Consider the following 27,179-nt stretch of genomic DNA (forward strand, 5'->3'; position numbering starts at 1 on the left):
TTGGCCCGGGAGCGGCTGGGTGGTGCGGGCCCCCGGGGGATTCCGCCCCCTGACCTCCGGTCCCTTCTGGCCGGACTTGTCTCTACTCCATCCCTTGGCACTATCACCTCATGCTTGTTCCCAGATCGTAGACTCCACGGTCAGCGGGGGGAGGGAATATGCCTTGAGCATCTCTGGGAGGCACTGAAAAATGTCTGTGATGTGAATAAATGAATTAATGAGTGCGAGTGAGTAAGTTTGGGATCTGGCCCCCACAGGGACTCCTGAGATACCTCCAGTTCCTGACAAAGCGCTCACCACTTCTCACCGTTCCCCAGTTATTCCCTTGGGTCTCCGTCCTTCGTGCACCCCCAGTCAAATCCGTGAGCAAGGAGTGTTCTGCTCAGGCATCTCCTCAGACTGCACGGGGTCAGCAACTCTCACAAGAAGTGGAAGGGCTGGCAGAAGCACCTCTTATCTTTGCCCCCTTTCTCTGAGCCCTGGACTCCCTGGTGTGGGCTGGCGGCAAAGGCAGAGATACAGCCTAGGTATTTTGTGCTCAGAGTGGGGAGAAGGCCAGAGAGCCTTCCTCCGTTCATTGGAGCCTGGTGCCTTCCTGGCTGACCAGAGGAGCTCAGCAATAATTCAGGGGCTCCAGCTCTTTGGAACCTGTTGCCAGGAAACAGGGAGACATGCACGTGCATCCCCGGGGAGAGGAATCGGTTTCCAGCCCAGACAAAGCAGAGAAATGTAAGCCCAGGGTGTCAACCAGGGGCTTTGAGACCTCCCCACTCCAGTTCACAGTTGAGTGGGGACATAGGGCAGGCCCTGCTGAAGGCACAACTGGTATGGCTACAGTCACAGGGGCACCAGTGTGGGTCTTGGGCCCAAGGACTTTATAAATGGACTTTGTGAATGCAAGCAGATTTTTTTTGGAGCCATTCCAAGAGATCAAATTCAAGTACCCGTAGGGCCAGGAAGCGGGCCTCCGTGCAGAGAGATGTCTCCATTATTCTTGGCCAATATGGGTCAAGATGAGGGGCTGAGGCCACAGAAGTCAGCTCTGTCCTGTCTCCACCCCAGACTCCTCTGGATCAGTTCACCTGCCTGACAGTGTGCCAGCTGGGGAGGCTGGTGCATCTTTAATGAAGTCACCTGATCCCTGGGACAGGCTCTTGGCCTCACCAAGTTCCTGGAGCCAGACCCGCTGGGTGCCCACTGAGTCACTGCCTTCCTGAGCTTGGGTGCCAGGCCTGTTTTCCCTGCAGCCATGAACCAGACCTTCTGGAAAACCTACAAGTCCAAAGTGTTACAGACCCTCAGTGGGGAATCTGAGGAAGACCTGGCAGAGGAGGTGGGTACCATCCATGTTTGCTGGGTGGGTCATGGGCGGAGAGAGCAGGAGTGAGATACAATGAAGAGCAAGGGACAGGCTCTGTGAGGAGAGGCACATTTGTGCAGAAACAATTGGCACCTTCAAGGATGACAAATGGCCTGGTGCCGAAAGCCAGGATATTTCAGGAAGCTGAGGAAGAAGATTGGGGGGCCACGGGAAAAATGGTCATTGTCCCCCACGATGGACTCCATCTCCAAAGATGGCAGCCAAGGGCTGCCACATGGAAGAGACCAGGGGGCAGTAGCCACATGGGGCACATGCAGCTTGACACAACTTCCTAATGGGCAGAGCTAAGCAGAATTGGGATGGCTTGCCTGGAGAGGAAGTGAGGCCTATGGTCCTAGAAGTCGTGCTTGCCCTTAGAGGGTCACTGTTGCAGCATCAGATCAGAGCCAGACTTGGAGCATGTTTATTCTGACATTTAAAAAAAAATCAAAAAGGCTCTGAAACTGGGAACGGTCTTACATCTAGAGGCTGTAATAAGTAGCAGTTCGTGCAAACAGATGTGGCAGGGGCAGGAACTAGTTCTATAGGGTGTGTGTGTGTGTGTGTGTGTGTGTGTGTGTGTGCGCATCTCCACCTTTGTGTCTGTGGATGGGTGGAGAGGTTTAGTGTGCTGTAGATGGGCCTCTGTGCCACTGCCTGCATTTCTGTAAGTTCACAGGTGTGAATGGTATAACAGTGTACGTGTCCTTGTATAGGTGCCTCACAGCACGTACAGCTATGTACAGGCGAAGAGGCATAGCCCTGTGGAGGCATGCTCATGTACAGGTGTGTGTCTACATCAGCACGCATGCCGTTGTCCACACATTTTTGGGTGTGTGTGGATACGTCCATGGGTGGGCAGGTATGTGGGCTCGAGGGTGTCTGCAGGGGTTTCCTATACAGGTAAGGTATGTGACTGGTGACTTTGGGTAGAGGTACACTTGTATGTACTTATGGAGGGTGTGAGGGGACCAGATGGGTGTTTAGTTGTGGGGGGTTGGGGTGCCGGGGTGTGCGTACCAGGCTAGCAGTGGGGGAGGGAAGTCCCATTCCTCTGGGACCTCTCTCATGCTGGGAGGGGTCTTGTGTCCCAGAGAGGGAACCCAGCGTTAGTGGACTCTGAGCCGGCAGAACCTACCGAAGAGGCTTTCCATCCCATGTCCCAGTTGGCCCGCCGGGTGAGTTCTTCCTTCTTTACCCCAGCCCTGGGGAGTCTGGAGGAGGCTGCTGTGGAATCCTGGGAGGTGGTGCTATGACCCTTCCCTGACTCCCAGCCCCTTCTTCCTAGGTTCAGGGGGTCGGGGTGAAAGGTTGGCTGACAATGTCGTCTCTGTTTAACAAAGAAGATGAGGACAAGCTGCTGCCACCGGAGCCCTGTGCCGACCAGTACGTGTGTGTTGGTGGGGGCTGGGAGGGGCCTGGGGTCTCCCTTCTCCCACGTCCTTTCCTTCTGGTCTATTTGTCTTTCTGACCAAGGCGGGAGGGGGAGAGGCAGCCACGGGCTGTTTCAGTTTCTCTCAGCAGGAAAGAGGCCAAATCATCATATCTGGAGATTAGGTTAGATCTCAGGAGGACTTTAAGGGCTGTTGGGATTGAGGTGCTAGGAGGTATTTTAGGCTCTTTTTCCCCATCCACATGGGGGGGGGTCATCTCCGTACAATCAGGGAACAGAAGACAGAAACTTTAGGCGCTTGGAACTGAGGGTGGTCCAGATCAGTGGTTCCCAATACCCTCATCCTCCTAGGCAATTTCTGCCAGACCCTCCTTCAAAGATTCTGATTCAGCAGGTGCAGGATGAGGCCTGAGGTCTATATTTGCAGCCAGGCTCCTGAAGACCTGAGGCAGGCTAGTCTAGGGACCGCTGTCTTGCTGGGGATTAGGGGATGGTACCCGGGCCAGCTCCTTTCTCCTAGCTCTATTTTGGCACACACTGCCTCCCTGCCCTTTCCTTCAGCCCAGTCCTGCCTCCTTCCTCTGACATTCCCTTATTCCTTTCTCCCCTCCAGTCCCCCTGACCCACCCATCTCTCTAGCTCCGGGGTTTCCTTTCTGTCCCCTGGCGCTCATCTCTTGTCCCTCCCAGAGCTCCAAGGACCCTTCCTTAGACCTGAGGCTCCCACCTCAAGCCTCATCACCGTTCCTTGACTGCCCTTCCCCTCCATGCCACCTCCCCAGTCCTCCTCCCCGCTAAGCCTCTGATCTAGGCGTTTCTCATTCCTCTGGGTCTCTTCACCTGTCCTTCTCTCCAGGGTTCCCTCATTTTCCTAGTCCCCCTTTCCCTCCACCCCAGAACATTGCCCCTGCCCCCGCCCCCGCCCTGCCTCTTTCCCCAGCGCTGCAACCCCGGCTTCGAAGACCCTTTCTCGAAGAGTCTGACCTCGCCCCTTCCCCCGGATGGGAACCTGCGCGGGGGTCTCACTCCTCCCGCTAGCACCGCTGGGCCCCGCCACTCTCTCCGGTCCCCTCCCGCAGCTTTCCGACCCGGCGCCTCAGGCTTCCCTTCTCTGGCCTTGCCCCTCTCCCCGAGTTCCTTCCCTAAACCCCCGACCCCTACTCTCTCCCCAGGGATCTTGGTCTCGGCCCCCTCTTCTCAGACCCCTCCCCTAATCCCCTGACCCTGTCCCACTCCGGCCTCCTTTCCCAGTGCCTCTGAACCCTCCCCTGGCCTCCAGGTCCTGACCTGCGTCCAGTCTCCCGGCACGCCCCCCCCCCCCCCCCCCCCCGTCATCTGACCTCACCCTGGCTTCCCCGGCCCCACTCTTAGCGTCTGCACCCCGTCTCCCCTCTTCGTCCTCTCCTCCCGCCTCTCGGCCGGCTCGTGACCCGTCCCTCTCCCGCAGCCCGCTGGCGGCGAAGTCCCCCTCGCAGGCGGTGGCCGCGGCGGCGGAGGCGGAGCCGCGAGGGCCCGGATTCTGGGATACGTTCGCCAGCAGGTGGCAGCAGCAGCAGGCGGCCGCGGCGTCAATACTGCGCGGCGCCGAACCCACCCGGGAGCCGGACCCCGAAGCCGGGGACGAGGCCGCGGAGGAGGCCGCCGAGCGCCCGGAGCCTGGGGAGGCCGACACCGTGGCCGGCTTCAAGTGGGGCTTCCTCACCCACAAACTGGCCGAGATGAGGGTGAAGGCTGCGCCCAAGGGTGACTAGCCGGCCGGTGCAACAAGCCGCCCGCTCTTCCCCTCGCCCCCCCCCCCCCCCCCCCCCCCGCCCATAAAAGCCCTGACCCTGACCCGACACCCCGTGTGACCGCGTGCTTTTGTCCGGACCTCAGGGATGACTGCTTCTGGGTGGGCAACCTCAAGGCGGGGTCCACCTCGAAGCGTCCTCGCCCTCTCCCCCCACAAACGTACAGGGAGAAAATGACCAGACAGTCCTGGTGTCAGGAAAGGTTGTGTCCGATTTAGACTACAACTTTCCAGGAAGCTGAGGAGCCCCAGAGGACAGGGCCCGTCGCCCTGTTCGGCCTCTTTTCATTCGACAAACGTTGCCTGTGGCCCTGTTATGCGCACAGTCCCTGTACTCGGGGAAGGAAGGTCAGAGACAAAGGAAAGAACTCAAACTACCAGCGGGTCCCACACAAAGTGACAAGTTGAGGCATAAAAATAAGGCTGTACTTGGGAGCTCGGAGGAGATGAGGCCGATTGGGAAATTCAGGAATTTCTGAGGGAGAATGAATATATGTAATCTTAGAAGGATGAGTGGAAAAAAAGGGGAAGGTAACTCAGGCAAAGGGAGGATGACCGTAAACAAAGACTTGGACGTGTGGACGTGTGTGAGGCAAACAGGGGACCCTGTGTGTCTCTGACGAAAAGGAAGACAGTGGCAGGATGTGAGGCTCCTGGTTGGCAAAATCCTCATTTGAAGAGTCCCTTCCTTTACTGTTCTCAATTCTGGATTCTTCACATCTCAGCCCATTCACAGCTAGTAACCAAAAGGGGGCAGCAAATCTCCAGGAATGCGGGCGGCCTTTCCGGGCCGGGGGATCCCAGGTTTTTGGGGCAGACCCCTCGCCAGAACTCCCCAAACGCGCTATTCCAGGCTCCCAGCTTTAGTTTGGACCGACCTCAGGTCAGGATCAGTGGGGAAGATGATCATAATAGAGTTACTACCAATTCAGTAGCGGTCTTAGCGGCTGTCGTTTACTGAACATTTCCTATACGCCAGTCACTTGGCCATGAGCTTTAGGACCCTTTCAAAACTACTTTGATCACCGAGGGGTGCAACTGTGATTCGGAGAGGTTAAGTGTTTGCCTAGGGTCACGCAGTGAGCCTGGAACCCACACTCCAAACCGACGCACCTAACCACGCAATCCGCCCCGCCTCTTTCCTCAATATGGACTCTCTAATCCAACATCACGACTCCTTTAAATAACATTGTGGCTTTATTCAGCAGATTCTCTGATCTCCCACCCCAGACCTCTCTCCCCAGACCCGGCCTCCACAGGGGCCACATCGCTGCCCCCTCCCCCTCCGCCGTCTGCGCTGGGAAGGGCCTTTGGGAATCATTTTGTCCCAGCCTCCCAAGGTTCACAAGGGGAAGCCCAGATCCAGAGGGAAGGTCTCGCCCCACGGCACCCGGCGCGTCAGAGGCAGGGCGTCCCTTCCGGTGCCCGGGTCCAGCCCCGCGCCCATCCCTTAACCCTGCCCGGACCCCGGACTTCCCGGAAGCCCGCTCCCGAGCGGCCGCAATCACACCTCGGACTCGCGCGGCGGGTCGCGGGCGCGCTGGCAGCCGTACAGCCACTGGATGACGCGCGCGTTGCGCTCCACCACGGACACCGGGGGGCGCCCGTCCCGCGCCGAGCCCGCGGCCTCCGAGCCGCCGCCGCCGCCGCCCCCGCCGCCGCCAGCACCGTCCGGGCGATCCGTGTCGCTGGACGTCCAGTCGCTGGTGTCCCCGGAGCCGGGCGGCGGCGGCGCCCCGGGCTGGGGGCTGGCGTCGGCGCCCCAGCTCTGCGGAGAGAAGCGCTCAGCGCCCAGCACCTCCACCAGCGCGCGCTCCAGGCCGCAGTAGTTGAAGAAGCGCTCCTTCTCCGACAAGGGCAGTGAGCATGTGGGGCACAGCGCCCGCTTTCCTGACGCTTCCGGGGCATCTTGGGGAGCGGCCCAAACCCCAGGAGCCGCTGGTCGCTCGGTTGGGCCGGGACTGCTCGAGGTGGCGTCGCGGGGGGCCCCCAGGAAGAGGCGCCGCACCAGCCCCTGGCCCTTGGCGTTCTCTTTGTTCACCGAAGCCTTGCAGTCCCGCTTCTGGCGGTAGAAGATGAGGGAGTCAGGCCTTGGCAGCCGCCTGCCGCTGCTCCGGCGGGCGGGCCTGGGCGTCCTGGGCGATCCAGGGGGTCCCAACTCATTGTAGGGGTGCGGGGAGAGCGGTCCGGGACCCCCACGCAGGGCTGGCTCCTGACGTCGTGCTATCACTTGGTGTGTCTTGACATACTTGGCTTTGTCGGCCTCCAACCTCTCCACGGCGCTGGGGGTCCGTCCCCTGGACGGGGTGGAGGGAGAGGCCAGGATCATCTTAGCAGAGCTGGGCAGGATAGTACCCCATAAGCCACTGGAGGGAGGAAGCCAGTTGAGGAGCCAAGAGCAATTGGTCGGGACTCCCTGGTACCTACAGGGAAGGAGGAATGGTCAGTGGGAAAGAGTAGATGGCCCTGCACCTCTCCTGTAGGCATTCCTGGGAATAGGATCAGCCAGCCACCCCTCCCCCATCCAAATCAACCAGTGCCGTGTCCAGGGGGCAGAAGCTCAGGCCACCTCTTCCCCTGCTCTCCTATCCCTCAAAGAGGTTGAGCAGGGGCTCCCTGGCTGCCCAGAAAAAAATGCCCCTTTGGGGCACCTGGGTGGCTCAGTCGGTTAAGCGTCCGACTTCGGCTCGGGTCGTGATCTCACAGTCCGTGAGTTCGGGCCCGCGTCAGGCTCTGTGCTAACAGCTCAGAGCCTGGAGCCTGCTTTGGATTCTGTGTCTCCCTCTCTCTCTGCCCCTCCCCTGCTCATGCTCTGTCTCTCTGTCTCAAAAATAATAAATAAAAACATTAAAAAAAATTTTTTTTAATGCCCCTTTGAGGGTGCCCTAATCTGGCCACGGAGCCATGCCAAGCAAGCATCAGCAAGCAGGACACTTGGAAAAGGAAGTGGGGCTGGTCCCAGCTCAGTTCCCGCAAGTGGCCTCAACCGGAAAAAATACCTCTTCCCAACCCAGCAACTTTGAATCCTAGACAAGAAGGCTCCCCAGCCGCAGGCTGGCTCTGGCGGGGCCCACCCTTCCCTCCCTGAAGCACTGGGGGTCAGGGATATAACTACAGGGTAGGAACCTCCAGTAATTGCAGTCAATTGCCCTGCCCAGTCCCAGCAGGGCCATGGGGAAGGACAGAGAGCTGGTCACGAGGTCAGATCAGCCAGCTACCTGCCACCTCTGTACCTCTGCCAAGGAAATTCCCCAATGCCCAACTGTAAACATCACCTCTGCGTTTCCATTTCACGGAGAAGGAAACTGATAGAGAGCAAGGGGCTTAATCAGGTCTTACTGAGAGTTAGGAGACGGGTCTCTAACCTCGCACTGCAGAACTAGTCCAGCTGGCGCCTCTCCTTGCCTATCAGAACTTCCCTCTTGTGTTTTGCTTCTATTCCTGCTGCCATAAAACCAAGCAGTTTCCAAGAGATGTGGGCCCTTTGCCTCACTCAAAAGTTCCCTCCGCAAATTCTTCCCCACAACCGGCCAGCATTCCCGGAAATCTGCCCTCGGGGTCCCTGCCCTCTTCTCATCCTGAGACCCTGTGACCCTTGTCCGCCACCTCCCCTCGGCCACTGGGGAAGAGGACCTGGAGCGGTTGTAAATCAAGAGCTGACAGTTCCGCTGGCAGTAACAGAGGGGGCCACCCACGTGGCTCAGCAAACCCCACGCCACCCCTGCTCCCTGAATCCTCCATTCAGTTGAAAGGGAGACATAAGTTCTGGGGGCTGAGGGGACCTGACCTCCAGTCTAGAGGCAACAAAAGAACAGAACTTGCCAGGGATAGAGGGAGGGTCCCCACCCCCAGAGGCCTTGGCACAGAGACCCTGCCAAACCCCCCAGCCCAGCATAGCCAGTTCAGCTTTACTGGCTCTGTCTCTGTCTCTCTCTGTCTCTCTGTCTCTCTGTCTCTCTCTCTCTCTCTCACACACACACACACACACACACACACACACACACACACACCTATCTAGTGTTTAGTAAGTCGTCCATAGGTAGTTGGTGGCTGGGAACTCAAGCAGCAAGGAGAGCCTGGAAGTGTCCTCCCTCCCAGCTCTCAAGAAATAACACCAGGCAATGGGTCAGATTCCAAGGTCCCAGGAGGGCACTGTGCTTGTCTGACCTCATGGTTATCCTCCCATCCCCTTCTCCTCTTCCCAGCCCAGAGGAGCAAGGCTATAAAAAGTCCTTAAACACAGGGACCAAAATAATCTGCCATCCGCTGTCTCTTCCCTGCCTCCTGGGTTGGCCCTGATGCTCGACCACAGATGTTCCACCCTAGAAGCCTGGCAGACATTAGGGTGCCCTCCGTCCGTTTGCCCACCTTCTCCCAGTCCTGTGGTTAGTGGTCTGAACTTTGCTCGTGGCTTCAGCTCTGGGCATGGGCTGGGGGGTTTGTTCGCTGGCTTCGTGTCAGCCTCCCAGCTCTAGGGTCCCTGAGTGCCTGCCCACCCCAGCCTGGGCTCAGGATGCACTCACCTCTGAGTATGGAGGCTGAATGCAGGGGTCCCTGGGAAGGACCACAGGAGGCCAGGAGGGACAGCAAGGACTGGAAGTAACTTTGGTAGCAGCCAAACCTCACTCTCCACAGGAAAAGGCGAGAGAGCCTCCACCCCCCCACCCCCTCCAGATTAACCCTTGCCTTCCTGACCAGGAGCCTGGTCTCCAGTTAACTCCTTCCTGGTCACAGTCTCAGTGCTGGAGAGGACCCTTGGACCAGGTCCAGCTCCTTTATTTTACAGCTGGCCACACAGGCCCTGACAGGTTAAGTGATTTGTATGGAGGCACAGTGAGCTTGGGACACTGCCAGGACCCTAGATAAGGTCTCCTGATTCCCTAGCTTCCTCCAGAGGCCTGGGGTAGGGACATTCTATTCATGTGGGGCCAGTCCCTTCTGTTAGGCATTTGCAGAACCTCTTGGTTAAATGGGAAGGCAGAGCAGGGTCCTAACTGACTGTGCTGTTTCCTCTGTAGCAGGTTTAGGCCTGTCCTGATTGGGGTGTGTGGATGGTGTCAGGCCTGCTCTCCCTAGGGGTGAGGCCAGGAATCTGCAGCCTAAGGGTGGGGGCATGGGTGCCGCAGATGTGCGGGGTGAGCCTGTCCCAGCAAGTCTTGGGAAGACAGCCACCTTGGAGCCCATTGGAGGTGCCTCTGCCCATGGTCCTCTTATGGCCAATGAGATTGGCTGGGAAGAGGTGGTGAAAGAAGGATTCTGGGGCCAAGCCTGGGTCCTTTGGTCTCCTTTCTCCCTTGCCCCACCAGGGACTTCTAGAGCTGACATCTCATGTCTCAAGGGGGAGCCCTGTCTCCGCAGTGCTTGGTGCCAGGAGACCTCTTTCCTTCTCCCCAGTAAACTGCAGCACCCAGAGCAAAAAAGTCAATGTCCCTGCCAAGGGGCCCCTGCCCCCCTTCAACTGACCACTTTCCACAAATCCCTTTCCCTCTCTTGTAGAACTTTCAATGTCTGCAAAGCACATTCACACCTGTGCTCTTGGATCTCCTTTGTCTATCCTAAAAACCCTAGGGGGTGCCCCCCCACCCCCCAGCAGAGGTGACCATCCCACTTGATGGATGAAGAAACAGGATCTTGCCAAAACCCAACTCCAAAACCACTCTCCACTGTACCCTCTGTCTGTAAAGTAAGGTAATGAGACTGAAAAAATCAGAGGCCCATTTGCTGGTAAGAGATTTTTATCACCTAGTTAAAGGAAGTTTTTTGTTTTTTGGGTTTTTTTTTTTTTGGTCCATGATAGTTCCATATTGTATTATTACGGCTCTTTGAGAAGTGCTTTCATCTACATGATCACAGTTCATCCCTCGGACAATCTTTGGGGAGTAGTAGGTTTTAGTTTCCCCATTTGACAGTTGAGAATAATACGAGACTCAGAGATGTGAAATGACAGATCCAAGCTCACACAAGGCAAAGAACTTTTACTGGGAGATTAATATATGCTGGACACTGTTCTGTGTGTGCTTCACGCCATGACTAATACGTTTAATTCTCCAAACAACCCAGTGAAATGGGTACTTTCATTCTCCTAATTTTATAGATGCAGGTTGGAGTCTTGGCCCATAGCGCTGAGATCTGGTCGCGAAGGGGTTAAGCGTGGAGGCTGGGCAGGGCCCAGCTGGGATGCTGTCAATGGCAGGAAACCTGGCCCGTGAAGGAGGGGGAGGATGGGGCTGTTGTGTCTGACAACCCCCATCCCTTTGGTCTTAAAGGAGCATCCGGGTTGGGAAGGGCAGGTGGGGTGGGGTGGGGTGGGGAGTGGGCTTCTCAGCTCTTTTCTAGGACAGATGCTGGACTGCAGAATGAGGGATTCAGAGTGGAACGCAGGGGCTGCCCTGGGGCAGCCCCTGGTCTGATGAGGGTGACTAGAAGGGACTCTGCTTGTAGGAGCACTCCATCAGATGGGGGAGGCAGCCCCAGCCCTCGGAGCGCCCAGTCAGAGGGGGGAGACACAGCTCTGGAGTCCGAGGTGGGGGATGGTCAAGTAGCCTTGCTCTCACCAGCGCACAGTCTGAGGGGTGACAATACCGTGTCCCAGGATGCCAGTGGAAACAGACCCTCTACTGTGCTGGCGGAGCAGGCTCATGGAGGGGAGGTCAAACTGGATTGGCCTTCTGGGTAAGAGAGCCCTGCAAGTCAGCGAGAGAGTGAGGAGTGGGGAGATCATGAGGTGGAGCTCCAGCTGCCTGCCCCCGCCCCGTCTCTGGGTCACACTTGCCATGAACGGATCATCTGTCTTTCTGATAATGGATCCCTAGGGACATCCTTAAAGTGGCTCCTTCCGGTGCTAGAGGCAGGACCCTGGGCCTGTGGGAGGCCAAATCTGAGAGATATTTCCTTCCTATTTCCAAGCTCATTCCCGGATCACCTTGATGATCAGTTGGAAATGGGCTGAGTCAGAACTGGCTCCTTCTGGAGAAGGGGGGGGGGAGGCTGGGGGAGCAGCTCTGGTCAGTGTCGGGAATAATGAGAAGGCTCTGGGAGGCCTACAGATCCAGCCTCAGACCCCCGACCCACACTGTCACCTCCCTTAGCAGCCAGCTACAGGCCCCCCACCACAGCCACACACACCTCAGCCCTGCCTTTGATTCTAACCCTGGTGTAACCGCTCACTGGCTGTGTGGCCTGGAGCAAGAACTCAACCTCTCTGAGTTTCCTTCTGTGTAAAATCGGAATGAGAAGACCCAGGTCTTGAGTGGCACAAAGAAGTGGCAGCTGAGAAAGCCCCTGGTGCCTCAAGGTGCTCATGAATGTTAGATGGATCTGCCTCTTAGCCCCTGCCCTGCAATGACACCTCCAGCCTAAATGGTTTCTAACCCCACAGTCTCAGCTGCTGTCAACAAATCATTCTGAACTCTGCTCTGCGCTGTGGGGTCAGCAGCAGGGTCAGACCGGTTTCTGCCCTCAGGGAGCTCAGCCTGCTTAGGGGTGGATTGGGGGGCAGGGGCATGACAGACTGATCACAACTTCAGCCAGAGCAGTGCTTCTTTCTGTGACGGAGATGAACAAAGCAGGGGAGAGGGGAGGACGTGTGTTCTGCCAGAGAAGAGGGGGGTACGTTTTTCAAAGAGGGGGTATCTGGGCCTGGAAGGGATTTCTGGCAGGGGTGGGATGTCTGGTGGGGTCTGGAGGAGGGGGGTGTTGGGGGAGGGATGGTGAAAGCTACAGGCCCCAAAACAGCAGGAGCCAGGGTGTCAGGGAGGGGACTGCAGGGGGTGTGGAGAGGGGAGGGGAGGAGAGGGAGAGAGGGACAGAGGGAGGGAGAGGCTCAGGAGGGCTGAGAGACAAGATGGGGGTGCCGAGAAGGGAGGAGATGCGTGAGGTGGTGGGGGGTCCTGAGAAAAGGCGGCTCGGCGGAGAGGGCTCCGGGAGGGGTCAGGAGCTGCCAGCAGGAGGGGCCCACAGCGCCGGCGAGGCCCCAGCACCACAGGAGGGGCCCCCTGCGCCATGTGCGCCCCCACGGAGATCAGAGCAGCTATCCTGTAATTCGGGACCTTCCGTTTAGGAAAGAATCTCAGCCACAACAATAGCCTGGCTCCCGCCCTGCCTCCGAGGGGTGCGGCCTCTGGGCAGAGCCGTTGCCCCGCACCCACCGGGGGAGGGAAGGGCAGCGGGGTCGCGGAGAGGAAGGTGTCATGGCACGCTGTTGGTGGAGCGCCTCCGCGTTGCCAGTGAACACAGTGAGTAAGAGAGAGGCTGTCCGCTCGCACAGCGCTTCCAGCCCAGGGTTAGAATAAGGAAACCAACGCCATTTACTGTCCGCTGTGCGCGAGGCGCTCCGCTCCTTGCGACACCTGCTTCTTATCAAACCCTAGGGGGTGCGGGGAGGGAGCAGGCAGAGGCGGAGAAGTGACTCGGCCAGGGTCACACGGCTTGGAGGCGGCAGAGCCGGGCCTGCAGAGCGGACTCGCACCCACAGGGCAGCACCCGCGGCCCGGGCTCTTGGGCAGATCTGCTCTCCCTCGAGGTGGAGCCCGGAGTCTTCCGGACGCACGCACGGGCGGGCACGAGGGCAGCCCCGGGTGGCAGCGCTTCCCCACCTGCTGGCACCTCCTCCGCCCCCACGCCTTTCTCTGGTCACCCTCACTTTCCTCCGCTGGCCTCAGCGAGGGCGCCTCTTGATCCAGTGCAAGGAACCCAAACCATCCAGTCTCCGCTTAGCCGAGTAGGGAACACACACATGGGAGAGCAGTCGGGGGCAGGGTTCGCGTGGAACGCGGCGGCAAGAAATGCATCCTCCTGCAAACATTGACAAATATGCATTCATAATGACAAGTTGAAAAATATGTTTTGGTGTTTCTTTTTAACACAGAGAAAGCCATGAAAATATCAAACATGACTGAATTTAATTATTATTGCACACGTATGGGTATTTTGGTCAAGGGCCAACAATACTGGATGAGTAAGAAAATAAACATGTGAGTAATTCACAAACTGTTCTAGCTTTATTCCGTAAAATCTATTTTTCTTGTCTTGATTTAAGCAAAGTTACTAAATATGTTACTATAGTGAAAAGCTTCAGGGGTGCCTGGCTGGTTCAGTCATTAGAGCATGTGACTCTTAATCTCAGGGTCATGAGTTCTAGACCCAGGTTGGGTGTAGAGATTGCTTAAAAAAAAAAGTTTCATATCACTCGCGTTTTACTGGCAGTAATGCCCTGCTAGCCTCTCTGCAGTTGTTTTCTTGTTAGTTTTTTTTTAACATTTCTATTTGGTGAAAGTTTGATCTGTTGACATAGTAGGAAATAGAATTGAACATAAAAATTTTAGTGTTTTTAATGTTTATTTATTTAAAAACATTTTTAATGTTTATTTCTTTTTGAGAGAGACAGAGGGTGAGGGGGGAGGTGAGGGGCAGAGAGAGAGAGAGAGAGAGAGAGAGAGAGACTGTGCATGAGAGAGAGAGAGAGAGAAAGAGAGGGAGAGCATGAGCGGGGGAGGGACGGAGACAGAGAGAGGGAGACACAGAATCCAAAGCAGGCTCTAGGCTCTGAGCTGTCAGCACAGAGCACAACGCAGGGCTCGAACTCAGGAACTGTGAAATCATGACCTGAGCCAAAGTCAGACACTTAACCCACTGAGCCACCCAGGCGCCCCTCAAGCATTTATTTATTTATTTTTTATTTTTTCAGCTTTATTTATTTATTTTAAGCAATCTCTACATCCAATGTGGGGCTTGAACCCAGGTGCCCCCAACATAAAAATCTTAAAGCAACACTTAAATTTAGAGATGAACTATTGCATTTATTTTTAAGAATGTTTATTTATTTTCGAGAGTGAGCATGCAGGGGAGGGGCAGAGAGAGAGAGAGAGAGAGAGAGAGAGAGAGAGAGAATCCCTAGCAGGCTCTGCGCTGTCAGCACAGAGCCTGATGGGGGACTCCAACCCACGAACTATGAGATCATGACCTGAGCTGAAGTCAGATGCTTAACCCACTGAGCCACCCAGGTGCCCCAAGGTGATTTTGATATCGGGACCCCTTTGAAGAGCAGGGATCCCTCTAGTCAGTTCTAAGGGTGGCACAGAGCTGTGGCCAGGAAGGTGTTGTGTCACACTGAACACACCCAATGGTGGGAACCTACCCTTCTGTAGGTGAGGAGGGTAATTCCTGGAAAAGGTGGAGGTTGAGAGCTGGGCAGATACCCAAAAAAGTGAGTATTACAACCATCATCCCGAATATCATCACAGCATCGTAACTAACACCTTAATATTGTCACGGGTTTATAATCGTCACCTTCTTCACAGTCATTGCCGGCTTCTCCATCGTTTCCAGCACCATGAACCTCTGTGGTTTTGGCCACTCAGCAATTACCCTCACCCTACCCTGACCTTGGCCACCTGTGCTCTCAGAATGGAGAAACTTGACTCAGGGTGGGGTGCTTGACCTAGGCTTGGGTCAAAAAGCCTATCACATTTCTCTGGCCCCAGTTCTTCATTTAAAGATGGGCATGTAACTCAATTACAGCCAAGGGGAATTTTGCCGAGGCCGTTGAGACAAATCTCTCTCCTCTTTGCTGTGCAAGAACCTGGGAAGACAGAGCCCAGAGAGTCCAGCCTGCCCGAAGACTGCGTCAGCAGAGAGGAAGCAGTATTGAGAGTCAGAGACAGTGAAAATGGACCTTGATGAGTGGGGCCTTTGTATCTAATCATGTCTGAAGCAAACCTCTACGTGGTCTTCACAGTTGGGGAAGCCAATACCTTTCCCTTTGGCTTAACCCTGCTGGGTTGATTTTTCAGTCACCTACGTCCAAAATAAACCGGAAGGAAACATCATTCTCTCCAAAACCAGGGTCATCATCAGAGTGCCTGCAGCATTGAACATGAGAAGCCTTCATTTGCTTACCATTCTAACCCATCTCCGCACTAATTTCTCAGGAATGTTGAACAAATGCTTCCAGGTTTGTTGTGAAGCAGACTCAAGAGAACAGAAGTTCTCATGAAGGAGTCAGGAGACCAAAGTTCTGGTCCTGACTTTGACATGAACTCACTCTTGGTCTGGAGCAAGTCGCTCTCTCTTGAGCGTCAGATTCAGATCTATTAAAAGGAGGAACGTGGATTATACCAGTGGCTCCCTAGTGCTATTCCTTGGTGGATTCCAGTCGGCTACATAAAATTTACCTGGGGAGCTTGCTAACAAGACAGATGCCAGACCTCTGTCCTTGGAGAACCTAATTTAATAGATCTGGTGGGGAGTCAAGATGGAAAGACTAGGGGCGCCTGGGTGGCTCAGTCAGTTAAGCGTCCGACTTTGGCTCTGGTCATGATCTCACAGTTCGTGGGTTCAAGCCCCGCATTCGGGCTCTTTGCTGTCAGCATGGAGCCTGCTTTGGATCCTCTGTCCACTCTCTCTCTGCCCCTCCCCTGCTCATGCTGTCTTTCAAAAATAAACATTAAAAAAAGAAAGAAGGAAAGACTATAACAGTGGCTCAGACTGATTTTATCGATATGAAGTACCTTCCTAGAGATTCTAGATGTAACGTGTTATCTCTTGCAGCTGAAAGTAGCTCTAATATTGCTTGTTCAGTTGACTGAAACTGGTATTCAACATGAGGTGTATTTAGGGAGGTTGAGATGTCGGCATATCTCTGGTGAATGTGTCTCATGTCTAAGAAGATAGGAATGTTGCAGAAGATTTATCATGTGAAATTGCATATGTTCCCTAATCCCACTGAGTACATCCCCCTACCCCCTCCCCCCACCCAGAGGGCTCAGAGGGTAGTTCTTCACCTCCGTGTTGAGATAAGCATAAGTGAGAACACCAGGATCCTTGGAAAATTTCATGGTGGATGTGCTCTGCCGTTGGGGTATATTGGGAGAGGAATCACTGAGATGGGTTCCCCTGATTTCATTAGGGGTGATGGGGTCCTGGAGGAGGAGAGGCCAAGTGGCAGGGCTGAATTGCCAGACTCAAGGTGGATGCTTTCGCTGCAGGATAAAGTGATCACCAGCATGTTTTGACTTGCCGGGATCTTTGATCAGAGTGTCCTAGCAGTGAAATAGACGAGCAGCTTATTCAATTGATACCACTGACTTATATAACAGAAACACCTCCAAGTCTTATGGCCAGAAGCCAAAGGTGAATTGTCACCATGGAGCATCTCAGCCTTGTGTCCTATGTCCAGATCCAAGCCAGTTCACAGAGCTGATGTCCTGATTGAACAGGAGGCCAGGTCCCTTAAGGGAGGACCCTGTAGCACTGCCATAGTGTATAGTGTGTGTCTTTCTCCGAGGAAGGGGGAAGGGAAAACTCAGACCTTGCAGGAATTACTAGACATTGACTTTGAATTGACGCTAACATCTGGGAACCCAGGATTGAACATGTCTAAAACTAAACTCCTGATCTATCTCTTATCACCCCAGATCCATTTCAGCATCCTTCCGATTGCTCAGGCCAAAACCTTGGAGCCCTCTTGGACACATGTCTTTCCATCACATTCCACATTTAATCCATCAGCAACATCCGTTGGCTCTATCTTCAGAACACATCTGGATTTATGTCACCTCTGTCCCACTGCACTCCTACCACCCCGGTCCAAACGGTTGTCCTCTCTTGCCTGGATCGCTGCAGTGGCCTGTAAGGCTCCCGTCTAACCTCATCCCACTCAGCAGCTAGATGAGTCCTTTGCAAGTGGAAGTTAATTACCTTATAGCTTCTCTGCTCAAGTTCCTGAAAAGGACTCCTCCCCGAGTGAAAGCCAACGTCCTCAAAGGCTCACAAGGGTTTACATAAGCCCACCTTATCTCTGGCTGTCCTCCCTCTCAGCCACTCTGCCCCAGATACTTTGACCACACGACCTTGTCTACCTTAGGGCTTTGAGCCACTACCTGGAATGTGTTCTCTTTAGATCTCTGCTTTGCTGACTCCTTCACCTTGTTTTAAGCCTTTGTTCAGCTCTCAACCCAGTGAGATCTCCCCTGACCATTTTATTTAATAATTCTCCAGCATCTTTCTGAAGTATTTGCAACACATTTTATTCTGCTCTTTTTCTTTGCATCTACTTATTTTTTTTTTAACTTAGCACATTCTAACATACTAAATAATTTACTTATTTACGTTCATAAATATTTCCCCCACTTAGAGTGTAAGTTCAGTGAGGGAAGGGACCTTTGTTTTATTCACTGATATATCCTGAGTACCTCGAATCAGGCCTTGCACTCAGTGGGTGCTCAAGATACTTGTTTCGTGGATGGATTTTGAAGAAACCCTGGAGAGACTGTGGAGGGGGCTCGAGAATGTCCCTTGAGAGGGTAGGTCTTGGGACCGAGTGATGCAAAATTCAGGTCCCAGAAGGCCTTCTAAAACCATACAATTTCCCCTTCTGGCCAGTGAGACTCGAGGGAAAGTCTGCTGCAGGAGCCTAGGGAAGTTTTCCCGCTCTCAAGGAGACCCAGGGAGAAATGGTCTCTGTCCTCCTCTAGGTGAGCTGTCTAGATGTGATTCTTATAACTATTTTGGTTGTCTGGGGCCCTGAGGAGAGCAAGTCTAAGGAAAAAGCAAACAGTGGGTGTGTGTGGATAATCTGGGTCCTTTCCTCATAATGTGCCCTCAAGGAATGGCTTACTGTCCCCACCTGTGGGCGGTGCGGTCAGCTAACCGTCGCTGCTTGTCACCTCCTTCAGGGTCTGCCTCTGCTGCTGAGAGCCCCTTTACTCAAGGACAAGCCCTTCCTAGGGTGGCCCCCCAACTTGCGATTGAGGAAGGTGAGGGTATCAAGATCTGGCCTTTTGGCCCCAAGTGGCACATCAGTGACACTGATGGGCAATTTTATTCCAAAGCATTGACCAACTCAAAGACTTTTACGTGACACTGTGTCCCCATAGGAAGAAAACAGGAACCAAGGGGTGAAAGCAGGAGCGATCCCATTTGCTATTATTCTAATAACCCAGTGAAGACCTTTTACGTCCCAGCCCTGCCACTCTGGGCTCTGCTGGGTGAGAGGTCCTCGTTCTCAAAAGGATTTGCAATCCTTTTGCCAAAAGGATTTGCATTGAATTATAAGCTCCGTCTGCCTCCTGGGTGTTCTGAGCTTCTTGTATCTAGGAACCAATGGTTAAGAAAAGGGGTCACTCGGGGCGCCTGGGTGGCGCAGTCGGTTAAGCGTCCGACTTCAGCCGGGTCACGATCTCGCGGTCCGTGAGTTCGAGCCCCGCGTCAGGCTCTGGGCTGATGGCTCGGAGCCTGGAGCCTGTTTCCGATTCTGTGTCTCCCTCTCTCTCTGCCCCTCCCCCGTTCATGCTCTGTCTCTCTCTGTCCCAAAAATAAATAAAAAACGTTGAAAAAAAAATTTAAAAAAAGAAAAAAAGAAAAGGGGTCACTGTCATGGCAGAGGTGTTTGACCCTGTTTATAAATAGGAATAAAGCTGCTGTTCCATAATTGGGACAGTCGATTCCAGGTGACCTACCTGGGTGCTTCTTGGTGGTCCCTGGCCCAGTTGTGACTGTAAATGACCAGGTAATGCAACCCTGGCCTGAGAAGGCCCTGGCGACCAGGGGTTCAGGCTCCTTGAGGATGAGGGTCTGGATCATGCCACCAGGTGAGCCACTGAGGCCAGCAGAAGTGGCAGCTGGGGGGGGGGTTTAGTGCGGGCGGATCTAGAATGGACAGAAGAGGAGGGACATCAGGAGTCTCCATTGTGGCCCTGAGACCATCTGCAGCAGTGGGGGATCTAGTTCGTCCCACGAAAATTCCTCTTCCGAGTTTCTCCTCCTGGGACTCCCTGGCCAGCGGACTCCCGAAGGAGCTGCCTTTCGAATGTTTATGGGGAAGTGGATTCAAGCGGCTCCACGATGGTCTGTGGTAGACCCCAGCGTTCTTTCTTTTTGTATTTTAAGTTTATTTTGAGAGAGACAGAGACAGCGTGAGCGGGGGAGGGCAGAGAGACAGGGTGAGAGAGAGAGAATCTGAAGCAGGCTCTGCACCGTCAGCACGGAGCCCGATGCAGGGCTCGAACTCATGAAACCGTGAGATGCCGACCTGAGCCGAAACCAAGAGTCAAAGCTTTAACCCACTGGGCCACCCAGGCACCCCGACAGTAACTTTCAAGAGAGGGCTTGCTGCCCATCTGTGGCAGGTGCAGTCGGCCTGAAGCTGTCGCCTCCTTTAGGGTGGGCTTCGCCTGCTGAGAGCCCCCTCACACAAGGTCATACCCTTCCCAGGGCAACCTGTGTGTGGTGACCGGAAGAGATGGGGTGTGAACGTCTGGCCATTCCAGCCCGATGCAGGACACCGACTGGCGATGCTCACGCCAGAGCTCTGTGCCAGGACCTCAGAGCGAGGTCTCGCCAGCCTGCATCGCAGTTCAACTTCTTCCCCTGCCTGAGCCTGGTTCCTGCCCCTTCTTTCATAGGGGTTGTTGCCGAATAAACATCTTCTGCCTGAGCTCTGTCTCGAGGTCTGCTTTCAGAGAACTCAGCAATGTGTTATTCTTGGAACACACCCAGCCTCCAGGAACAATTTGCTGTCTCCAGCCCCCTCCAGAGACCACCTGAAGAGGGGGGGGCTTCTGAGCAGCTCCCCCAACACCTCTTTCTACTCTATTTGAAATTTAGCTCTACTCTGAAATAATTAAGCACCCACTAGTTCCAGAGCCTTGATAATTTTTTAAGTGCCTTCCAGGGAGACTGGGAGTAAATATTTTCTCCATAAAGGGCCTAGACCCTGAGTGGTCGGTTCCCCCTCGGCCTCCTGAGGTTTCAGCCACAGGTAGAGTGGCCATCCTTGCCAGCCCTAGTGATCTGAAAGAGATGGCTTGTCAGGAGCCTAGGCCAAGTCCCTTCCATGACATCTGTGGTTAGTCACTTAAAAAAAAAAATTGTTTTTTAATGTTTATTTATTTCCCGAGAGACAGAAAGAGTGTGAGCAGGAGAGGGGCAGAGAGAGAGGGAGTCACAGAATCTGAAGCAGACTCCAGGCTCTGAGCTGTCCGCACAGAGCCCGACGCAGGGCCGGAACCCACAGACGGTGAGATCATGACCTGAGCCGAAGTCAGACGCCTGACTGACTGAGCCACCCAGGTGCCCCTGCGGTTGGTCACTTCTTAGAGACTGCCCCCAACAATGCTCTGAGATTAGGTGAGCTTGGCACCGTGAGACACAGGCCACAGTGATAATTTTGTTTCCAAATTATCCCACTCTACCCTCCAATGTTTACAGGAAGCAGGTCGGTTGAGTCAAGGAGATGTAGAGGCTCAGACTGGGGAGAGGTTTCCCAGGGACACGCACAGGGCACCTTGCCTTTGAGCAAAGTATCCCAGGCTCATCCACCAGAGGGCAGGCTTCACCCTTCAAGGAGCCTTTCTGATTCGCCTTCACCTTGGGACTCTCTTTTCCAACCTCCAATCGCCCCAGGGTCCACACGGCTGCCAGGCATCTCTCTGCACATCCTGGACCTCCTTAGCGCTGCTGTTGCCCCTGGTGACCACTCTGATAGTTGTTTACCTGGACGCTTGGTGTTTTGTAATGCCAGTTAACCGGTAAGAGCGGTAATTCCTTCATTTCTATTTTTTTTTTTCCTGTAGTTTATGAAATATCTTCACATACATTATCTCATTTGGCTTGCAAAGCAACTTGGAAACATAATTTATTATATGGTCACTTAAAAAATGTTTATTTGGTTTGAGAGAGCGAGTGAGCGGGGGAGGGACAGAGAGAGAAGGAGAGAGAGAATCCCAAGCTGGGTCTATGCTGTCAGCCCAGAACCAAGGCAGGGCTCAACTGCACGTGAGATCATGACCTAAGCTGAGCTGAACTCAAGAGCTGTATGCTTACGCGACTGAGCCACCCAGGGGCTCCTGTATATGGCCACTTTTTGGAAGAGGTAACTGAGGTTCACAGAGGTGAAGCGGCTACACTTTGTAAAGTCACATAGTGAGTTTCTGGTGCTACTATAATTGACATCTGTTAAGCATTTGCTATGTGCCGAGGATAGTATACAAGCTGGCTTGTAATTTACTTAATTACTTAATTTAAATTTAAATTAATTTACTTAATTTACTTAATTAATTGAATATATCAAGGTTATTTTATGTTGTGTGTCTGATGATCTCTCAGTTCTATGTGTTCTCCCTCGTGGTGCCTTGTTACCTTGTGTGTTTGGTTATTTTTCACTGTGAGCAGCTTGCATTTCCCTAGAAGTTTGTAGGAATTATTTGAAGCCTGTGTTGACATTGACAATATGCATTTATTTCTGTCAATAATGTGCTGGTACTACCCACCCACACCACTTTAAATTCTTTGTTTAAGGATTTTAGGATTACATAAGTAATGTGATTTGACTTCGGATTTCAGAAAGGGGTTGGCTTGCAGATTGTGAATTTTTTTTTTTTTTTTTTTTTTAGAGAGAGAGAGAGAGAGAGAGAGTGCTTGTGTGCAGGAGGGGCAGAGAAAGAGAGAACCTTAAGCAAGCTCCATGCCCAGTGCAGAGCCCAACACAGGACTTGATCCCATGACCGTGAGATCATAACCTGAGCTGAAATCAAGTCAGATGCTTAACCAACTGAGCCACCCAGGCGCCCTGACAATTATGAATTAAAAAAAAATTCTTTAAACGTTTATTTATTTTTGAGAGACAGAGAAAGGCAGAGCATGAGTGGGGGAGGAGCAGAGAGAGGGAGACACAGAATCCGAAGCAGGCTCCAGGCTCCGAGCTGTCGGCACAGAGCCCTACAAGGGGCTCAAACTCTCAAGCCCTGAGATCGTGACCTGGGCCAAAGTCTGATGCTTAACCGACTGAGCTACCCAGGCGCTCTGAGCCTGTGCATGAGAGCAAATGCTAGAACAAAAAGACACAATAGTTTTGTTTTGTTTTTTTTTAGCTCTGATCACAAATTTGTATTCCTCTGCTTGTCTTTGAGGACCTTTCATAATCTGATCACATTGTATTCACCCACTCTCTTTTCCCTGACATACGTGCCCCGAAATAGTCCTTCTGGGCATCTTCATGATCTCTTTAGTTTGTGACTTGCCGCAGCGCAGTGAAGAAGCAGTGACCACCGTCGTGGGCCCTCAGAGCCTAGGCTCAGATCCTGAGAGAGCTGTAGACCTCCGTCAGGTTACCCACCCTCTCTGGGCTTCTGTTTCTTTACCTGTAAACTGTCAAAGAACAGTAGGCACTTTGCAGGGTTGGGGGATTCTATGAGTCAATGCAGGTAGAACAAGTGAAGTAGGGCCTGGCACATAAAATGCAGGTGTTGGGGCGTCTGGGTGGCTCGGTCAGTTGAGTGTCTGACTTCAGCTTGGATCATGATCTCATGGTTCATGAGTTCAAGCCCCACGTTGGGCCCTGTGCTGACAGCTCAGAGCCTAGAGCCTGCTTCCGATTCTGTGTCTCTCTTTCTCTCTGCCCCCTCCCCCACTTGCACTCTGTCTCTCTCTCTCTCTCAAAAGTGAATAAACTTCAAAAAACATTTTTTTAAACTGCAGGGTGTGTTTTAGCTGTTACTGCTAATCTCCCCTATGTAGTGGGTTGTTATTAGTTCCCTATAGCTCGTCTGTAAACTGGGAGAGGATTCTTGTGAATAAAATAGTTTTATTATCACTTTTAAATTTTTTATTTATTTTTAAAAATGTTATTTGATTATTTATTTTGAGAGCGAGAGAGACATGGAGAACACAAGCAGGGGAAGGGGCAGAGACAGAGGGAGAGACAATCCCAAGCAGGCTCCGCGCTGTCAGCGAGAGCCTGACGTGGGGCTCGATCCCACAGACTGAGAGATCCTGACCTGAGCCAAAATCAAGAGTTGGGTGCCCAACTAACTGAGCCACTCAGGCGCCCCTAGTTTTTTAAACCAAATATTGTCACTTTGGTTTTTTTTTTTTTTTTTTTTTGTAATTTCAAGTTTTTATTTAAATTCCAGTTAGTTAATGTACATAAATAAAATAGTTTTAAAAAGTACCTAACGGGGTTGCCTGGGTGGCTCCGTTGGTTGGACGCCCGACTCTTGATTTTGGCTCAGGTCATAATCTCGCAGTTGGTGGGCTCCAGACCCCGGGGCAGGCTCTGAGCTGACAGCTTGGAGTCTGCTTGGGATTCTCTGCCTCCCTCTCTCTGTGCCCCTCCCCCACTTCACGCTCTCTCCCTCTGTCTCTCTCAGGATAAATAAATAAGCTTAAACAAAAAAAAGTACCTAACACAGTGCCTGGCACATAGTAGGGCTAATTTTCTGGAACGGCAGTTTTCCTGCTGCCATTTTAAGAGGGCGATAGCGCCCTCTCTACTGAGGTCTAGGGCTTCGTTTGTCCCAGTGGAGAGACAAGTGCTTTGCGTTTCAAGTCTCAAGGGCAACGAAATGGCTCAAAGTGTTGAAAGACAGAGCAATGAGCAACCCTACCCACCTCAGCAAAGGTAGTAACTAGCTCCTGAGACCGAGGGGATGGACCGGTGGCTGATTCTGTGAGAATTGAGCTCCGACTGACCCATGGGAGCAAGATTTCTGACTGGATGGAATGTGACTCCGGCTCCGGTGTTTAAATAGGGCTGGGCTGTGGGGATTTGGTCCATAAGCATCTTAGTGGACAGCGTGAGGATCAGAGGCCTTTCTCCAAGTCTTAGGGATAATTCTGGAGAAGTTCCCTCTAATCTTGGCTGTTTGAGGAGGATGAAGAAATATGATGCTTCCTATCTCTTGGTGTCTTCGAGGAAGTTTATAGTGATACACTGTATGTTTTATTTTCTCAATGGAGGGCAGGGATGTGCGTGACCTTCCTCTGTAAACCTCACAACCCTTTTCATAAGTACTTTTCCATGTTGAATTGAATCATTACATTTTAGAACTGGAAGGGCTCGTAGAAATTATCCCAAGTTAGTACTGACGGTAATGAATTACTCTGAAGGCCAATGATACCATCCAGTTGATTCTTTTTGTCCTATGTGTCTAAAAGAAATCCTGAAGTCAGGAAGTTTCTTCTCTAAGGACTGGGCTTAGGCTGAAAGGTGGGCCCAGGTGAACATGTAATTTATCTCCAAAGAACATTTTCTTCTCCACAGCCCATTGTAGCCCACGGGCACTGACGTTCTTTTGGGAAAGACTAGGAGAACCACTGCTTTTGACGTGATGACAGCAGAGGGGCTGAGGGTCCACCAGATTGCACCAGCTTCCGGAAGTCCTGCCTGCTAGACTGGAAAAGGCACGGCCCAAGACAGGTCTCTGGAGCAGGCCCATTAGTTAGCCAGCTGGAGAAGGACCAGAGCCTCTGCAGACAGAGTAGTGTTCTGACATGTAGACCTAGCCAAGAATGGTTGTCAACCAGTCAACTCCAGCCTGCCCTGGGCTCATCTGTGACTTAGCTTTCCAATCTCTTCGGTGTCCATTCTTTTCCTTTCAACATCCACTCCATTTTCCCTGCACCCAAAGTTCTCATGCAATAGTTCCTTATGTGCCCCTTTGTTAAGGGGCGCCCTGGGTGGCTCAAGTCAGTTAAGTGTCCAACTCTTGATTTCGGCTCAGGTCATGATCTCATGGTTCATGAGTTCGAGCCCCGAGTTGGGCTCTGTGCTGACAGCGTGGAGCCTGCTTGGGATTTCTCTCTCCCCCTGTCTCTCTCTGCCCCTCTCTGGCTCTCTCTCTCCCCTCTTCTCTCTCAAAACTACACAAACATAAAAAGAAGAATTTGCTATGTTAGGAACTGTTCTTATGAAACAATGCTTATTCACATAAAATTTTGCTTACAATTCTAGTGGGTCCACTGACAATCCTGGATTCCTTTGTTGGATTCCTGCTTAAGAATACCCACCCTCGAGTAACGTACCTGATAGTGATTTAATGCATCACCTCTTCTGTTTCTCAGAAACACAGCTGCTGTTCTACTAGGAGGTAGACAGTCTGAGAGTGAGGATAGGGACTTGAGTTTGGGATGGGGTGCTGAAACGGGTCTGTGCTGTTGGTTGTTAGAGGAGGTAAGCGAATCTAAAAAACACTAGGATTTATTCTGCCTATCCCACAGTCTGAGCAGTATTGTTTCAATTGCACTATTTTAACCTGTTTTCACATTAGAATTACTAATACTTAAAAAATATTAACGTGCATGCCCTACTCACTGAAATTCTCATTTTATTAATATGAAATGGATCCTAGGCATCAGCGTTTTAAAAATTTAAATGGCTTTATTGAAGTATAATTGATGTAAAATAAAGTGCATAAATTTAAGTATATAGTTTGGTGGATTCTATGTATGAAACCCATGAACGTACCCATCATCCCCAAAGTTTCCCCTGAAATTACAGGCAGACATTTTCCTGAGGAAAGTAATGCCTTCATCACGTTATCCCAAAGGGGAGAAGAATCAAAGCCACAGCTGAAGACCGGCTTATTGGGAACCCATTCATTCATTCAACATATTGTCAAAATCAGAACCCCAGTTAACAATAATGGCGACGATTTGAGAAGTTAATGTACCAGATACTATGCCAGGCACTTGATGTGTATTATCTCTGACCCATACAAAAATTCTGAAATGTAAATACATCATGTCAGTTTTACAGATAAGGGAACTAAGGCTCAGAATGAAGTGACTTGCCCAGTGCCACATATCATGTAGGTATTTGCAAAAGCGAGTGTTCGGTAGGAGATCTGCTACAGTGAACCTGTGCTTCAGCCTCTAGGCCATGATGCCTTTAGTAATGCCAAGTTACCTAATTCTGCTCAGAACAAGTTAAGCTTGAAATACCAGGGCTGAACAGGAAACGAAAGAGTGAAGTCAAAGATATCTTTTTTTTTTTTTTTTTACAATTCTCTTCTAACCAATGAGAAATCATTACAAAAGAGAAAGTACTGCCTTTAAAAGACGCAAGACAGCACTGTGCCCTCAAGAGGTGTGGTAGGTTTTCTCAAGTTGTTATCTAACCACAAACCAACTGTCTATCATTACACTGCATTTTAGAGGACATCTATGATTGGTTGGCTAAGAGAGCAACATTTAAATTTAAAGACCAAAACAACCAGGGGTCATTTTCAGTGAGAAAGATAAAGCTTTGTTATTAGAGAAAACTCCAGCTGGAGTCTGAGATTAGGCATTAAAACCCTTACCATCACCTCACTAACTGGTGTGCTACTATTAATTTCTTCATCAAGAAACCAGCCCCTATTTTAAGTAAAACCCACTGCAAAGATATGTTAAAAGCCATGTGAAGGCTCTTTGTAAACTGCAAGGGATTACAAACGAGCTAGTAAATACAAATATTTATAGCTTAAGATTTAATTAAAAAATTAGTCTCAAAACAGAAAGCAAAATTTGCCTGTGTACAAAGGTTATGCCAGGAGAAGGTGGCAGAGTCAGAAGCAGCCACAATTCCTGATGCCTAAGTTCCTACTTGCCGCTGGATCACAGGTAGCGTTAATGTTTTCTGCCTCCAGTTTTTCCCTCTGCTGGTCTATTGGGCCACTAAGTGCACTGTATCCTCAGTACTCTGTTTATTCTGGAGAAGACATACACAATAAAACCTATAAAAGAAAAAAAGCGGGCCAGATGACTTTATAGAAAGGAAACCATGGTTTCAAGTTATGGATTGAAAAATGACTTCCTCTTCGTACATTTACTGTACTTCATTCTGAGTCTGGGATGCATCCTCAGCTTAAGGAGATAGAAAGA

At 52.1% G+C, this 27,179-nt stretch overlaps 2 protein-coding genes and 1 long non-coding RNA gene across 5 annotated transcripts; 2 read left to right on the plus strand and 1 right to left on the minus strand.

Annotated features, from left to right (window-relative positions):
* The first annotated feature begins 302 nt into the window (after nucleotides 1-302).
* Nucleotides 303-4,527, plus strand: CC1H1orf232 (chromosome C1 C1orf232 homolog). Its single transcript, XM_078452171.2, has 4 exons — nucleotides 303-1,333; nucleotides 2,455-2,538; nucleotides 2,649-2,746; nucleotides 4,200-4,527. Exons 1-4 carry the CDS (start codon nucleotides 1,250-1,252, stop codon nucleotides 4,501-4,503), a joined length of 570 nt encoding a protein of 189 aa, XP_078308297.1. The 5' UTR covers nucleotides 303-1,249; the 3' UTR covers nucleotides 4,504-4,527.
* A 958-nt stretch (nucleotides 4,528-5,485) lies between these two features.
* On the minus strand, nucleotides 5,486-9,902 carry FAM110D (family with sequence similarity 110 member D). Of its 3 annotated transcripts, none has more exons than XM_060622113.3 (2): nucleotides 9,065-9,902; nucleotides 5,486-6,964 (listed from the first exon to the last, which is right to left on the minus strand). In XM_060622113.3, the coding sequence occupies exon 2, from the start codon at nucleotides 6,868-6,870 to the stop codon at nucleotides 6,046-6,048; it is 825 nt and encodes a 274-aa protein (XP_060478096.3). In that variant the 5' UTR covers nucleotides 6,871-6,964; nucleotides 9,065-9,902; the 3' UTR covers nucleotides 5,486-6,045. The 3 variants fall into 3 exon arrangements, with proteins under 3 accessions (XP_060478096.3, XP_060478095.3, XP_060478097.3); XM_060622112.3 differs by lacking the exon at nucleotides 9,065-9,902 and adding an exon at nucleotides 8,910-9,052; XM_060622114.3 differs by lacking the exon at nucleotides 9,065-9,902 and adding an exon at nucleotides 7,541-7,700.
* Nucleotides 9,903-12,250: 2,348 nt separating this feature from the next.
* LOC144617284 (uncharacterized) lies at nucleotides 12,251-15,971 on the plus strand. The gene is made up of 3 exons (XR_013557671.2): nucleotides 12,251-12,775; nucleotides 13,408-13,513; nucleotides 15,118-15,971. It is a non-coding gene; the product is annotated as an uncharacterized LOC144617284 (long non-coding RNA).
* Nucleotides 15,972-27,179: the final 11,208 nt, after the last annotated feature.

This window comes from Panthera onca, chromosome C1 (assembly GCF_046562875.1).
Source record: "Panthera onca isolate mPanOnc1 chromosome C1, mPanOnc1 haplotype 2, whole genome shotgun sequence".
Classification (NCBI taxonomy): domain Eukaryota; kingdom Metazoa; phylum Chordata; class Mammalia; order Carnivora; family Felidae; genus Panthera; species Panthera onca.